General features: G+C 36.7%; 1 protein-coding gene across 2 annotated transcripts in view; it reads left to right on the top strand.

The window, feature by feature from the left end:
- Window positions 1-792: 792 nt before the first annotated feature.
- REL (REL proto-oncogene, NF-kB subunit) overlaps window positions 793-15379 on the top strand; it is a 33200-nt gene continuing 18613 nt past the window's right edge. The window contains exons 1-3 of one of the 2 annotated variants that reach the window (XM_058551164.1): window positions 793-1010; window positions 10199-10341; window positions 12619-12767. In XM_058551164.1, the coding sequence (XP_058407147.1) occupies window positions 1001-1010; window positions 10199-10341; window positions 12619-12767 (302 nt within the window). In that variant the 5' untranslated portion in view covers window positions 793-1000. The remainder of the gene's footprint in view (window positions 1011-10198; window positions 10342-12618; window positions 12768-15379) is intronic. The other variant, XM_058551163.1, reaches the window with a different exon arrangement.

The raw sequence follows: 15379 nt of genomic DNA, 5'->3' as shown, positions 1-15379 counted from the left end.
TAAGAGTTTAAAAAGTTTTAGTAGGTAAAGTACGTCAAGTTAACAAAGCCCTCGCATTTTAGACATAAAGGGGGAAAGTCAGACTGCGGGGGTCCCCGTATGCAAATACACGAATTACAAAAGAATACAGACGACAGCCGCTTCCGCACTTCCCCGCGAGGGCGCACCGGGACGCCTGCGCCGAGCCGCCTGCCGGCGCGGGGGCGGCGATTTGCATGTGCGAAATCGGGAAGAGGGGGAACCACCCATCGAAAACCCCAGGCAGTCGAACCCCCCAGCCGGGAGGGCCAGCCCTACTTCGCCGCCCGGCCCGCCCCCAAGTGCTCCCGGGCGGCCGGCCCTCTCGACGTCACCGCACCCTCCCACCTGCTCCTGAACTTTAAACCACGCGCCGAAGAACAACCCGGAGGAGGGGGATTTCTCAGGAGCCGGCAGCTTCCGCACGCTCGGGACCGTCACCTCCCGGGTCCCAGCGTTCCCTGCGCTCCCGAAGATCCCGCGCTCCCGCTCCCCGGCCCGGGTCCCCAGCCAGCCGCACTGCCGGGAGTGGCCGCGGGGGCGGGGCAGGGGCGGGGCGGAGCGCGGGCAGCCGTGGACGGACGCGCGCGCGCCCGCCGCCAGGACGCCCCGCCCCCCGCCCCCGGGAAGGCGGCGGTGAGGGGCCGACGTCAGCCGCGGGAAATCCCCCTCCCGCCAGGCTGCCCGCCTGTCGGCCTCTCCGGTGCTCGGCTGTCGCCGCGCTCCGCCCCCTGTCCCTGGCTCCGCAGCCTGGACCGGCGGCGCCGGGTGACCCGGAGCGCGAGAATTAAGGGGGTGGGGAAGGTGTGAGCCGCAAACCCAGAGGAGGCCGGGAAGGAGGAGGAGGCCCCGGGGGTGGTCAGGGGGACGGGGGTCCCGCCGGCAGAGGTCCCTCGGCCGCCCGACTGAGCGGCGGGTCACTGACTACGGCAGCCTGCGTGCGATCCGACGCTTGGAGCGGGGCGGCGCGGGGAGCGGAGCCATGGCCTCGGGTGAGTGTCCCGGCGCCGACCCGGCCCGGGGGGAAGGAGCTAGTCCGAGGGTCTTGCTGCCCAGAGTTTCCGGGCGCAGTTTTGGTTGTGGCACATTCGGTCTTTAAAATCGCCTCTTCTGGCAAATTGTCGGCCTTTTAAAAAATTACCTGCTTCAGGGTTTGCGTGCGAAATCAAAGTCACGCTCTGTAATTTGATGCCATGATGATAGCTGGGACCTTAGAAATTTCCAACGACTTGGTTTTAGGATTAGGGAAGTAATAAGAATCTAAATAAAGGAGGGCAAAGAATTCTCGTATTTAAAAAGTGATTTATATTGAAATGGTTTTAGAACAGGAATGAGGAACATTCAGACCTCAGGAGAGCTCTACCTTTTTTGGTTTAATTTCATCAAGTGCCAAAGGGTGATCGCCGTTGTGCTGCGAGTTGTGCAAAATGTGGTGCGGCTTTAAAAGTCACCAGGGGTATTTTAACAGGTCTTAAGTGGAAATGTTGCTTGATCGAAGTGGATAATTTTTACTGTAAAGTGCATACTTTCTAGTTTACGGAGCAGAAGTCGATTTTTGTTTTTGTTTTTCCCCCTTGTTGGAAAGAAGGGGAAAAGAGGATTTTTAGAGTACTCGTGCTTTAAAATATGAGTCGGAATGAAAACAACTTTCTATCACTTATGTAAATATTTATTTTCAGTTAATAAGTGCGTGGATCTCTTGTTTTGGGGGTAAACCAGTTAACCAAGAAACAGCTAGAGGTCAGGGGAGGGAGTCTCATATCGTATGCAGCGAAGGTTTAGGTCCACTTGTAACCTAAGGGAAGTAAATCAAGTAGACTGCGTTGGAGATGGACCTTGACAGGATTCTGGCTAGGTTCATGAGGGCGCTTTCCCGGCAGAGGCAGCAGCGTGAGCAAAGGCAGGCAGGCCTAAAAGTATACCTTAACACTATACTGGGAGGCCGAAGAGGGGGGCTTGTTTATGCTTGACCCGCATCCTCCCAGCTCCCTGGTTCAGTGACCCTCAGAAGGCTGATGTCTAGCAGAGAAGAGGAAGTAGAAAGCATAAAGGACTTTTTTAAAGGCTTGAGCAGAACAATGCTGTAGCTACTGCTGTAGGCTGAAAAGGAAATTGGGGTGGTTCACATGACATTTGATTTCAGTTTGTCTGTGGTTTTCATGTGAGAATACAAGTGTAGTCTAAAATATTTCAACTTTCTCTTTACCCACTTCAGTGACCCCAAACTTTCAGATAATCTTGTAAATTCATAAATTCAAAGCATATTTAGATGAAAAGTGCAAAGATGATTTGAAATATTTGGTTAATTTATTGGTTACCGGAAAGAGATTTTGTATGAAAGAAGTAAAGAATGGCGAGCATTATAAATAAAGGTCAGCCTGCTGGCAGTTTAACCAAACTTTGTTAATATGAATGCAGTACTTCTAATTCTTTCAGAAGACAGAGAAAAGAATTAACCATTTATATAGAGAGTATTGTAAGACCCATATCATTTAAAAATGTGATACAATTTAAACTTGTTTGATGACATTATATTTTGTGCTGTTTTGAAAATGTATTCCCTGAATTGAAGGGGAAAAATTTAAAGGAATGGAAAGTTGTAGGGTAATTATCTTTTTTTAAAAGTTTGCCTTTTCTGGAGTTGCATTCAAATGGGGCTATTTAAACTATAAGAAGTTATTTAAATTGTAATTCATTTATTTGAAAACTGCTAAGCAAAATTTTTAAAAGGGAGCCTGGATGTACTTTCGTTAATCACTTGTAAAGACCTCAGAGAAAAAGATTCGCTAAATTATAAATTCCCATCCTGTTTTGAAACAGTAATTTAACCAAACGAGTAACAGAAAAAAAATTTGCTTAGTTAATCATTGTCTAGTTTGGATTCTGTTTGTAGTAAGGTAGTATTAAAACCTCAGAAAGTATTTTTATTGATTACCAAGCATTTAAGACCATTTCTTCATTTTTCACCGGATGTCATATGTAAATAGGTATGTGTAGTTGAATATGTGATCTGTATAACAAAAAGTAACAGATCATAATCTCATAAGCAAAATTATATAAGTACCATGAGTAACTGGGACTTTGGTATATATATGATTCTACATTTTGTTCAGGTAAATTATCAGATTAATTATTTAGGATTTCACAGCTCGAGTTCTATTAAGCTGTCTTTATTGCTTTTTTTTTTTTTTAATTATATCCCGATTGCAGTCTTTTGACATGATTAATTAGAATAGGCATTTTTAAGAAAAATGTTCCCAGTCCGATCTAGGGTATGCATAGTTAGGCAATCATGACTTTTGTATATGTATATAATTCTATTCTGTTTAATATAAGTTAAATTATCTATTTTATATCTGAATTTAAAGCTTCTCATTGCTCCAGTAGAAAGTGCAACCTGTTCTTGTGTGCACATAGGTTTATTTACTAATAAATAGTACTGTCTTTGGTAAAATATGTTTTAAAATTTAGGTAATTTATTTTTATTCAGTTTTCTTTAGTATAGTTCTGCTATGTCACATAATAGGAAGTACACGAAGAAATTGTTTTTGTAAACCGCACTACTTACCAACTCTGTCTGTAGTGTGAATTTCAAGAGAACTATTTCTCTTGAGTAAGGGGAAAAAAATTAATGTAAGTATGATGCGACAATCTTTAATGATAAAGCTGGAAGCTGGAATTGATAGCTAAAGCAAATGACTTCTTTTAAGTAAAAGACTACGCACATAAACATGAAGGCTGTTTCAGAAATGCAACACATGAAAATGTAGCGATGACAGTGATATAAAAAAATTAAGGTGATATATGATAGATATAGAGTGAAGGGAATGAGTGAGTGAAATGACTAGGGAGGAATCAGATGGTGAATCATAATTGGGAACATCTGAGTTGTGTGTAGTGTCTTTCTCAAATACAATTTAAGGCACTCAGAATTTCCTTCTGTTCTATCTTTCTCTCATCTGTGTTCTCTGCAAATTTTTGTGTTTGTAGGCACATGACCCAGATGATTGCATGGGATACACTTATACTAACAAAATTAATTCATATTTAAAGGGGCATCCAGTAATTTTTATTTTTAAATCTGGCACTCTTAATCAAGACATGATTTGACCCTGCTGTCGATTTTGAATTTAGTTAAATGCCTGAATAACCTAGGACAGATTTTAAAAATTTCTCTAATTTTTCACCCTGGAAGTTAAAATTTTTTAAAACTTATTTTTCCCCCCAGAGCAGTGGAATCTCTAGCAGTAGCATCTCTATTGCCAAAATTTTTTACATCTTTTATGTACCTTGTGGTGCATACATCAGTCAAATACTCATCTGAAAATTCCCTCACTTGGATTCCTAAGACCCAGTTGCGAGTCAGCCTGATAGACTGGGATAAGCCTGGACTTTAGCCCAGGTTGGTTTTTATTCCAGTTCTGCCACTCTGTGATATAAAAATGGGAACAGCTACTGCAGAGTCTTGTTGTGAGGAATAAATGAAATAATGCATGCCCATAAATGTTAGTTTTCTTCCAGAGTGGAGCTGTTTTGGGACTCGGACCTCTAGGAAGCTGGAGCTACTAGAGACACTTGAGACTTACTATTCTTTAAGTGCCCTGACGATTCTAGAATTTAATGAAACCTTAAAACCTATAATAATAGACTAGACCAGACGCTAGATAGAAAATATATCTTTCAAGAATATATAAGAATGCCCATTTACTTTTAAACAATTTACTTTTAAACAATTTAGTTTGTGTATATTCAAGTAGGGGGAATAGAATTTGACAGTGCTGTTTGCAGGCAAGTGTATCTTTTCTCCTTTGTTCACTTAAATGATAGTAAGCATTCTGAAAAAAAAAAGTAAATCAAAAATTGCTTAGTAGATAAACCATGTGTTGTTTTGCTGACTTGATTGACGTAACTTATCCTTCATTTGATTACTTTTGCACCTTCTGTGTTAGTCTTTTTCTGTCCTTATGGGAATAGGCTGAAGTTTTCTTTGCCCCTTTGTTAATTGAATGCAATTCTATCTATGTAGGAAATGGTAACTCTAAATTTTGATCATAATTAGGAAGAAATGGAAAAACTCACCTGTGTCTTAACGTAAAGAAGATAATCACCATGATTTAATTGGGTTCCTAGTCTTGAGAAAAGAAGAATAGATCTTATTTTCTTTTTCTCCAGAGTGAGTAGAGAGGATATTTGGGAAAGTATATTTTGTTAGCTCCATTTGCTCCTTTGGGTCTCAGGCACTCTGTTATCCAGTACTTCTATGAGGGAGATGCAGTCTCTAGTCAGTTCTTCTCAAACTATGGTGTTGACACATTGGCATGTTATAATCATTTGTGTGCTGTGTTGTAAGAAATATTACTGATGATAGTTAAAATATTAATTTTGCAAATGATTTACTTTTTTAAATAAATCAATACAATTGAAGGCTATTCCTATAATGTCTTTTTCCCTTGCTTGCATTTGGATAAGCTTTTTAGAGTGGGGGAGAAAGAGGAGTTACAAGTTGTCAGAATTCCTCTGCCTAGTTTATCTATCACCCAGCCCATACTTGTACGTGAATTTTTGGATTGCCTCTCTGGATATGTGCATTGTTGTTTCCACTTCTTTATGTTTTAAGGCAGTGGTTCTTAATCAGGTGTGTGTAGGAATTGTTTGGAAGGCTTTTTCAGAAACATGCCTGGGCTTTAGATAGATTTCTATTGCTATTCCGCAAATCTCAGGTAAGTCAGGGCATGTATGTTTGCTGATTCTGATATACACCCCAGTATGAACTCTGTTCCAGGAATTTCATTGGATCTAAATACTCATTTGCCTATACCAAGATGCAATATCTTCTTAAACTAAGCTGCATTTATTTTAGGTTATTTGCTGTATCAGTTATTGTGACTTTGCTCCCAGCTGATTTTGTGCTTGTTGTTCTTTGAATTTGACCCCCTGGGATCCCAGCTGTCATATTTGCTAGTGTCATTCATAATTGCTTTTTCTTACACCTTCATGTAATTTTGAACCTTAGTCTTATCATCAGTAATGTGGGATAATAATTCCTGTTCTGTTTTTATGAAGATTAAAGTTAGGAAAATCAAATGAGAAAATGTATATAAAAGTGCTTTAAAACAGTGTTATAATTAACATTTTTTTCACTGTACAATTAATGCTGGTTCCCAATGCTGACTATAAAGTTTTACTTAATAAAGTATCTATTTCTGACACTTGATCATCCATTTTTAACTATTATTTCAATGTAATTTTTTTATCTTAAAAATTCAAATAGCACTCTTTTTTTGCCTAAGTGCAAATAAAAACATAAATATATCTTGCAAACATTTTGGTTATATTTCAAATATTATTCTGGTCTATATTAGCATTTACAATACTGTTAAAAATATAGGGTTCAGTCCTAGCTTTGCATAGTATTGGTTCAAGAAAAGTACAGTAATCAACTTGTTTAGAACCAGTTTTGAAGACCTTTCAATGCTGTTCAAAACTGCCGTGATTTGGGATAATCTTAGTTAAGAGTACTCATTTTCCCTACATTTCCCTGATTTGTATGTTTCCTTCTTTCACTCCATTGATGACTACATTTCAGCACTTTTTATCCTCAGGAAGAACGGTGCTTCAAAACAGGGTACCTAGGAAGGAAGTAACTGGCACATTGTACTGATGCATGATATAAATAATTTATAGCTGGGAAACTTTTTAAAATCATAAATACAGATAAATTAGAATATGAATGGGTGTGAAGAATATGAAGGTGTAGCGATTCTAGTACCTACAAAGCACTGTTTTTTCCCATAGTAGTGGAACCTAATGAGAAACATTTGATTAATCATTAATATAGTCCTCCAATGTTTGCATAACTTACGCAAACAAAAAGATCTCTAGATTTTCAGTCATTCATTCCACAGATATTTACTGAATATCTGTGCAAGGCACTGATGAGTAAGACCCAATTCCTTCCTTCAAGTAGCTTGAAGAAATGAAACAAGCAGCTTTTTTTCAAGAAGAAATAAAACAGTGAGTCTTCCCTAAATTACGGTTACTTGGAATAATTGTCATAAACAAAATACTATGGTAGCTTACAGGAGGGGAAGATTATTTCCAGCTGGAGGAATATGAAATATTTTAGTCAACTCTGTTACTTGGTTGGTAGTGAGACTTTTTACCAATAAAGTGCTTCTACAATAGGAAGAACAGATTTCAAGGGTTTTTTAAGTGCTTGATGTTATGTAGTAACTAATATTTGTCATTTTTATAATTTAAAAATCTTTTTTAAAAGTTTTAATCTTTCAACAACTGCTTTTCTGTTCTCTTGTCTATAGACTTTTTTCATAAACACACTTTCTAGTTTAAGGAAGCATTGTGTAACCAGTGAAATATTTTAGGGAAGCGTTGTGTAACCAATGAAATATTTGCATGTTCGCTATGAGCCTAGCACTTTTATTCACACTCCTCCCCCAAAAAGTTAGCCACTTACCATTAATGATATCATTCTATATCAACTTCCCAGCAAGACACCTTTACATAAGTAGTGGGCAGGGATTTATTTGACCTTTAGTTCAACCACCTAAATGATTTCAGATATTTCTTAAAAAAGATTGTTGAGTATTTTGAACTATTGAGAGAAAAATGTACTTTCTTTTAAATACTCTATAAGAATATATAAGGGTGTGAAATATTTGAAACTGAAATGTAAATTTGAATTATTTGAAATATACAAGGCGGCTATACAAGGATGTGAAAATGAAATACTCATCTGCATGCCATGTGATTTTCAGTAAAATTGAAATAAGTATTATGAACTTAATTAGGTTAAAGTCAGTTTTCCCTGACCCCATTGTCTTTTGAACAAACAAATACATAGCAAATTCAAACACAAGAAGTCTGAACCAAACCGAATAGAATTAAAGGTAACAGTAATACTTTACTCAGTAACCCAAAGTAGAAACTATGGAGCCATCAGTGGTTCTTTACTTTCTCTTAAGTGTAATGTTCAGTCAGTCACCAAGTATTGTCAATTTTATCTTTTAAATAATCCTTCATTCCTATTATCACTACCATATTTGAGACATACCCCCGTCATTACCCACATTATTGTAACAGCCTCTAAACTGATCATCTTGCTTTCTTTTTTCAATCTGTCCACTGCCTCCAGAATTCTTACTCTAAAATATCAGTCTGATCATATGTGATTCCCCTGCATAAAACCATTCATTGATTCTGTCACTCATAGAATGAAATTCAATTCCCCAAATGTACTCTGGCTTTTGGTTCTCTTTCTAAGGGTAGAAGTGTACTCCACTTCCATTGGGGCTATATTGGTGATTCTTACACTCTTCTCTTCTGTGCTGCCACAGCTTTGGACATACTGTTCCCTTTCCCTAGAATGCCTGCCTTTCTCCTTTTCCCTTCTTCCTTCCTCACCCTTTTGCTTCATTAGCTTTTTTTTCCTTTGACATAGTTAGGCATTCCTGACTCTTTTGCATTTATCATTTTATGCAGAATTTTGTTAGCATAAACAAAATTTTGTTTTGTTCATCCCTTCTATAGTCTAATAAATTGTGTAGTTTGCCTCACCGTTCTGTAAGATCCTTGAAAGTAGCAGTTGTTATACAATCATAGTATCACTATATACATTGTTTTCAAGAAAGCATCTGAAATAATAATAGACACCATTTATTGAGTATTTGTTATATGCGTGGCACTTGGTAAGAACTTAACACACGTTATCTCTAATCCTCACAAGAACCCTATGAGGTAGATGCTATTATTTTATCCTCATTTTATAGAGTAGGAGACTTAAGAGAGATGATAACATTTCTGGGGACTTCACTGATAAGAGGTGGCTGGGTAGGACTCAAAAGACCTCTTCACAATACTGCACTGATAAGACCCTCTGTTACTCTTTCTGAAAATTTGCTTGCATTCTAACAAGATAAGCCTTTAGATATCAAAAAATAGATATCTAATTGTGGGAATTTAGAAATCACTGAACTGAACTGAGGAAGATTTTTTTTTTTTTAGTGGAAAACATCTTCACACTCCTGACATAAAGACACGTTGCTAAGTACCTTACTTGTAAGCACACTTGAATGTCTTCACTGAACTTGCATTTCCACAATTTGAATAGTATGGGGGGGTAAAGGTGCATATGTTTTAGACAGCTTTGTTGACATATCATTAATGTACAATAAATTGCACATGTTTAGAGTATGCAATTTGATAACTTTTGACATGTGTATACAACCTTGAAATCATCACCACAGTCAAGATAATTAGCATATCCATCATCACCTGAAGTTTCCTCATCCACTCCACACCCCCGTTCTTAGGCAACCAGTGATCTGCTTTCCTTCATTATAGATTAGTTTACATATTCTAGAGTTTTATATAAATGGAATCATACACTATGTGCTCTTTTGGTCTGGCTTCTTTCACTCAGCATAATTATTTTGAGATTCATCCATGTTGTTGTGCGTATCAGTAGTTCATTCTAAAGGTGCATATTCTGAATTATATTTGTTATGGAAAGTAAATAATCATTTTCTTTTCCTCCATTGTGTCGTAGTTTTTAGAAAAGGTTTAGATGGGACTGAAAATTCCTTTGAACCTAAAGTCCTGTCTGGAACTTGTGTTGATGTACTATATATAAATCCTTTAAGATTCCAGTGGAAATATAAAAAACTTACATATCCTTCTGAAAAGATTTAAATGCGTTTTCATTTTCAATGATCAGTCTTTTAGTCCATTATTGAGAGGCTAATGTAAAATCAAGCAGTTAAATACACTTTTGGAGTCTAATGTTATACTTCTGAAGACTATCTTCTTGACCCTTCTGGGGGAATCTTGGGGGAAACCCTTCTGCTTGGTCTCATGTGAGAAGTGGATATCTCTGAAGTGGTTATCTCAGAACTTCACACTGGCATTAGCTGTAGATATTAAACAATAAAGTGCTAACCAATAAATATGATTTGAATGATTTGTGTTAACATTGTATAGGAGCTCAATTTGAATGGGAGAAAAAGGTATCTTTACCATCCAATCTTGGAAAATTACATTTCAACTTTGTTATTTAATATTGGAGGGAACATTTTTTAGTCTGCTGTTTTGAAAAAAACAAAATGGTTAAAATCCATTATTATTGCTATCCTAATCTCACCCACCCCCCTTTTTAAATTTTCAGGTGGGTATAACCCATTTATAGAGATAATTGAACAACCCAGGCAGAGGGGAATGCGATTTAGGTACAAATGTGAAGGGCGATCAGCAGGCAGCATTCCAGGGGAGCACAGCACAGACAACAACCGAACATACCCGTCAATCCAGGTAATAGACCATTCTCCTGTGTGTGTCTCATTCTTAGTTGCTTCATAGTTTCGCTACAGCAATTACATTAAAGGCCCAGTTTCTTTACAGTCATCTCCATGGGCTTTTCTTCTTCTTCTTTTTTCTTTTTCATTGATCTGTACTAGATAAATGTCAGGGACATTTCTTAAATATAGATTTATGGATTCTTCATCCCTGCGGATAGATATACATTGTTTTGTGTTAATCTAAGTAGAGTGATTGACAGTGCTTAGTGTACGTTGTCAGCTTTTGGATGATGGGATGGATCCCTTTCATGGAATACAGAGTTGATGAGGCAAAAGCACTCTCTCCTTCCAGAGGTGAGCAAAATTGTTCTGTAGATAAAAACATGGATTTGGGAACTCAGAATTCTTCTTCCTGCCATCACTTGGCTAATCTAGAGGCTCTGGAAAAGGAGAACGTTTTGTCTCCTTTCTCCTTACCTTTATTGCCGATCCCTCATTCTCTGGGTTGCATTGACTGATGTGAAATATTGTCATCTTTTAAATAAGTTTTTTCATATTAGCATAAATTTTGAAAATAGTTTTTGATCCAAAATGACTTTGATCAATATATCATATTTATATCTATAAAATATACTATATTTATATTTTATACTTAAAAACCATATTTCATTTGATTTTTACTGATTTTAATGAATTTTTTATCCTTTAAATGCCAATTAAAAACCTTAATGGCAGAGTGAATTTTGAAAAGTCTTATTTAATCTTTCATCAACACATCTTAATTTACTGTTTTATAACTAGATTATTTACAAAGTTTATTCTGTTGAACTTAAAGGGAATGCTAAATTATAGAAAAAGCAGATGGCAAAATTCTGTATTGAATTCCAAATTCCTAATTTTTATCGCATTTTTTGGCAGCAATATGAATTTGAGTTATCTAAGTCCTTTTATTTAAATGTTAAAATGGGAGAAATGTTAATAAAAGGTAAATAAGAAAACACTATTCTTCTAATCCTTTAAGAGTGATTTTTAATTCTTCTCCATAATTCAGCGTATTCCTTACATTCTCTAAAATATTTCTAAGATCTGTATCCTTACAATTCCAATAGGTCCTAAACACTTTACAGCTTGAGTTCTGCATCAGCCTGTCTTACAATTTTAAGTGGTTATCTTCTCTTTCATTCAGAAAGGCAATAAGTACTTCCTGGTTACTGTTCAAATTAAGTTTAAATTCAAAATTATGGATTTTATTGCCCTCTTACCTGGTAAGCCCCCATTTTTAACTACCTTGCTCCCTTGTCCTATGCTGGTTTTTATATTCCCTGCTTTGTGCTTGCAAATTTGCTACCTTCCAGACTAAACAATTAGCTCCTCCCCATGCTCAGTGTCGTCCTTCCTCTTCCATGCTTAACTCTGCTCTTCATTCTCAGTGTTCTAGATGTAGTTACATCTAGAAAAACCTAATTTCGTGAAAATTTCGTTTTGTGTGAAAACTTAATTTCGTGAAACTCAACTTGATATATTGCCTATTGTACAGTGAACACTTGAATATGTTTACTAACAATACTTTTTGAAATGAAATGTCACATATTAAGTAAAATGATCAGGGGTCGGCCCAGTGGTGTAGTGGTTAAGTTCGAGCGCTCTGCTTCGGTGGCCTGGGGTTGCTGGTTCGGATCCTGGGTGCAGACCTACACGCTGCTCATCAAGCCATACTGAGGCGGCACCCCACATAGAGCAACTAGAAGGATGTACAACTATGACATACAACTATCTACTGGGGCTTTGGGGAGAAAAAAGCAAAAAAGGAGGAAGATTGGCAACAGATGTTAGCTCAGGGCCAATCTTCCTCAAAAAAAAAAAAGAAAGGTAAAATGATCATATTGGTGTGCTATCATTTTCATTGTGGCTTAAATATATACTTTCAGGGGATGTTTATAGTATGACAATGTATATAAGCATGGCATTCAGTGATTCAATATCTAAGTATTTCCTCATGCTCTATGATAATATTTTGGTATCATTTTACTTGTTTTCAAAGGAAAATAAGCAGAATCAGATGATATGACCTATTGTAATTAGGGCAGAAAATAATATGCCAAGGAACTGAGAGGTAAATTCTTCCCTACTGGTATTCTCTGGAAAGTTTTGGTCAAACTGCAGTTGTCAGTCAATTGGACTTTATTTTATCCAGTCCTAACTACATTATATAAGTTGAACTCTCATTTAGTAGATCAGTTCTTAATGAGATATATTTATGGATCATATATTTAATTTTCCCCTTTTTCAGATTATGCACTATTATGGAAAAGGAAAAGTGAGAATTACGTTAGTAACAAAGAATGACCCATATAAACCTCATCCTCATGATTTAGTAGGAAAAGACTGCAGAGATGGCTACTATGAAGCAGAATTTGGACAAGAACGCAGACCTTTGTTGTAAGTACAGAGTCACAGACATCTTCAGGAATAGGATAAGCGTAGGGTGCTCTGTTTCCCATCCATGTACATCTGTTATTTTTTAGAAGAATAAACTAATTCCTCATTCTCCTTCTATTTACTATAGTGTACATTTAAATTTTCTTACTATTTGCATTAGAACTACCCTTTCATTCTTTACTAGTAGACAGCCCATGATGGTAGCAGGAATACTTCTTTATTGTTACTAAAAGTAAACATAAACTTATTTTATGCTGTGATTTTCTTTCTTAGTTTGAATAATTTATGAAAGATTTTCTTTCATAAAATTTTATTTTATCTTTTCGTTAATAGTTAACTTAAAAATTGCCAGATGTGAGGAAATCAACTGGAAAATTGGAATTATTATTTAGAAAAGGTTGGGTTATAAAATTAACATAAAACAATGGTTCTAAGATTTAAAAAATTATGTGACACTTTGTGTTGGTAAGGCTGCCAGAAGATGGGCCCATTCATCATATTGATGAGAGTGTAAGTTAATAAAATCTAGGCATTTTAACAACTACATAGCAAAAGCCTGAAAAATATGAATGTCTCTTGAACCAGCAATTCTACTTCCAGGAATTTATCCTCAGGAAACAATTAATTAAACATGTTCAGACATGTGGCTATAATGATGTTCACTGCAGCTCTGTTTGTAATGGCAAAAAGTTAGAAGCAATCCAAAATATAAGCAAAGCAGGATTAGTTAAATAAACTGGTACATCCGTGCAATGTACTTCTATGTAGCCTTAAAAATAATATAGCAAATGTGTCTTTGTATAGAAAGATATTCACAATATGTTAGATAAATAGATTTTGAAACAATATGTGATAAAAAATCTTTGTTTAGAATAAATGTGTACATATACAAGGTAGTATATACACTAAGGTATAGTAGTAGTTGTCTCTGGGTAGGTAGGATTGTGGGCTTTTTTGTTTTTCTTTTAACTTGTGTTTATTTTGTAATTCATTTTTTTGTAATGAACATGTATTGCCTTTGGGGAAAAATGAAATGTAGTTAACAGGAAAAAAATTGTAGCCTCCTCATATATTAGTAACAACCATTTAGAAAATATGCTTTCAAAATATTCCTCTTATGACAACAACACAAAACATAAAATAGCTAGCAATACGCACTTGGCAAGAAATATTTCCTATTTATATTATTTGACCTCCCAGCAGCATTTTGCACTGTAAACCACTCCTTGTTGAAACATTCTTATTCCTTGATTTCTATGAGAACGAACTCTCCTATTTTACTTCCTGCTTTTCTGGCTGTTCCTTCTCTATCTTAGTTACAGGCAGTTAAATTTTTGGACTACCTTAATTATGTCCAGTAATGTCTCAATAATGCCCTTTATGCTGTCCTGCCTCTCCCCCAATCCAGGGTCTCGTTAAGGTTCACATATTATATTTAGTTGTCATGCTTATTTAGTCTCCTTCAGTTTAGAACAATTTTCCAGCCTTTTTTGGTCTTTCATGACATGAACATTTTTGAAGAGTCTAGGCTATTTGTTTTGAAGATTGTTGTTCAATGTGGATTAGTCTGAATTGTTGCTCATGATTATATCCATGTTCCCATGAATAATATTTTCATGTTAACATGAAACATTTTGGTCAAGAAATCTACAGAGATGATGCTGTATAGTTCTCAAAATAGCCCTTCAGGAGACATGTGATAGTAGTTTTTTCCATTGGTGATATTAATTGGCATTCTATCGTAAAAAGAACTTTTCCTTCTTCCCTTTCCCCATAAAAAAATACCACTGTAGACCATGGATTCTTATATTCAATGTTACTATATAGTCCATTACTGGCAGTATTATTTTGATTTTCAAATTGATCCAAATTTGACCAGTACAAGCCCCTTCAAAGTGTTTTCTGTGTTCTTTTGTCATGTCCCCATCTTTCTTTGTACACTTTACTTTCTGACACAGCAAAGTGTTCAAGACTTACTTGTAGTTTTTTTGCCCCAGCCCTGAAATCATCAAATTTTTTTAAGGAGCCTTGGTTTCTTTCAGTGGGGAATGGTATTTAGTCTAATTACCTTTTTGACATATTCTGTTAAATATCTCAAAAGCACCTCAAATAAAATATGCCACAAACCATGATCTTACCATGATCATACCTCTTTCCTCTCAAAATTGGTCTTCCAGTGTGCTTTGTCTTAGTGGTTGCTATAAAAGCCCCAAACATAGATGTCATCCTTGACAGCCCTCACATAGGTGCACACATTGAATTCACTAACAGTTACCTCCTAAATAGATTTTGAACCTATCTACTTCTCTCAGTGACCTCCATCGCCACCATACTATTACTGCTGTAGTCTAAATGTGGGCTGCCAGCATAGCTTCCTGACTGGTCTTCCTGCATCAACTCTTTCTGTACCTCCACCTCTCCTCCCCAATTTGTCTTCCACTTTTTTTTTTCACTCCAGAGTGATCTTTTTTTTTTAATTTATTCATAATGATCTTTTCCAATACAAATCTAATTGGTCACACCTCACTAAAACATTGTGATGGCTTTATGTGGCTCTTGGCATAAGGACAACATTCCTTTTATGACCTGCAAGGCCCACATGGCCCACTTGT

The sequence above is a fragment of the Diceros bicornis genome, chromosome 12, assembly GCF_020826845.1.
Source record: "Diceros bicornis minor isolate mBicDic1 chromosome 12, mDicBic1.mat.cur, whole genome shotgun sequence".
Taxonomy (NCBI): domain Eukaryota; kingdom Metazoa; phylum Chordata; class Mammalia; order Perissodactyla; family Rhinocerotidae; genus Diceros; species Diceros bicornis.
The sequence above is the reverse complement of the archived record's forward strand: the minus strand, read 5'-3'. Positions and strand labels throughout refer to the sequence as shown.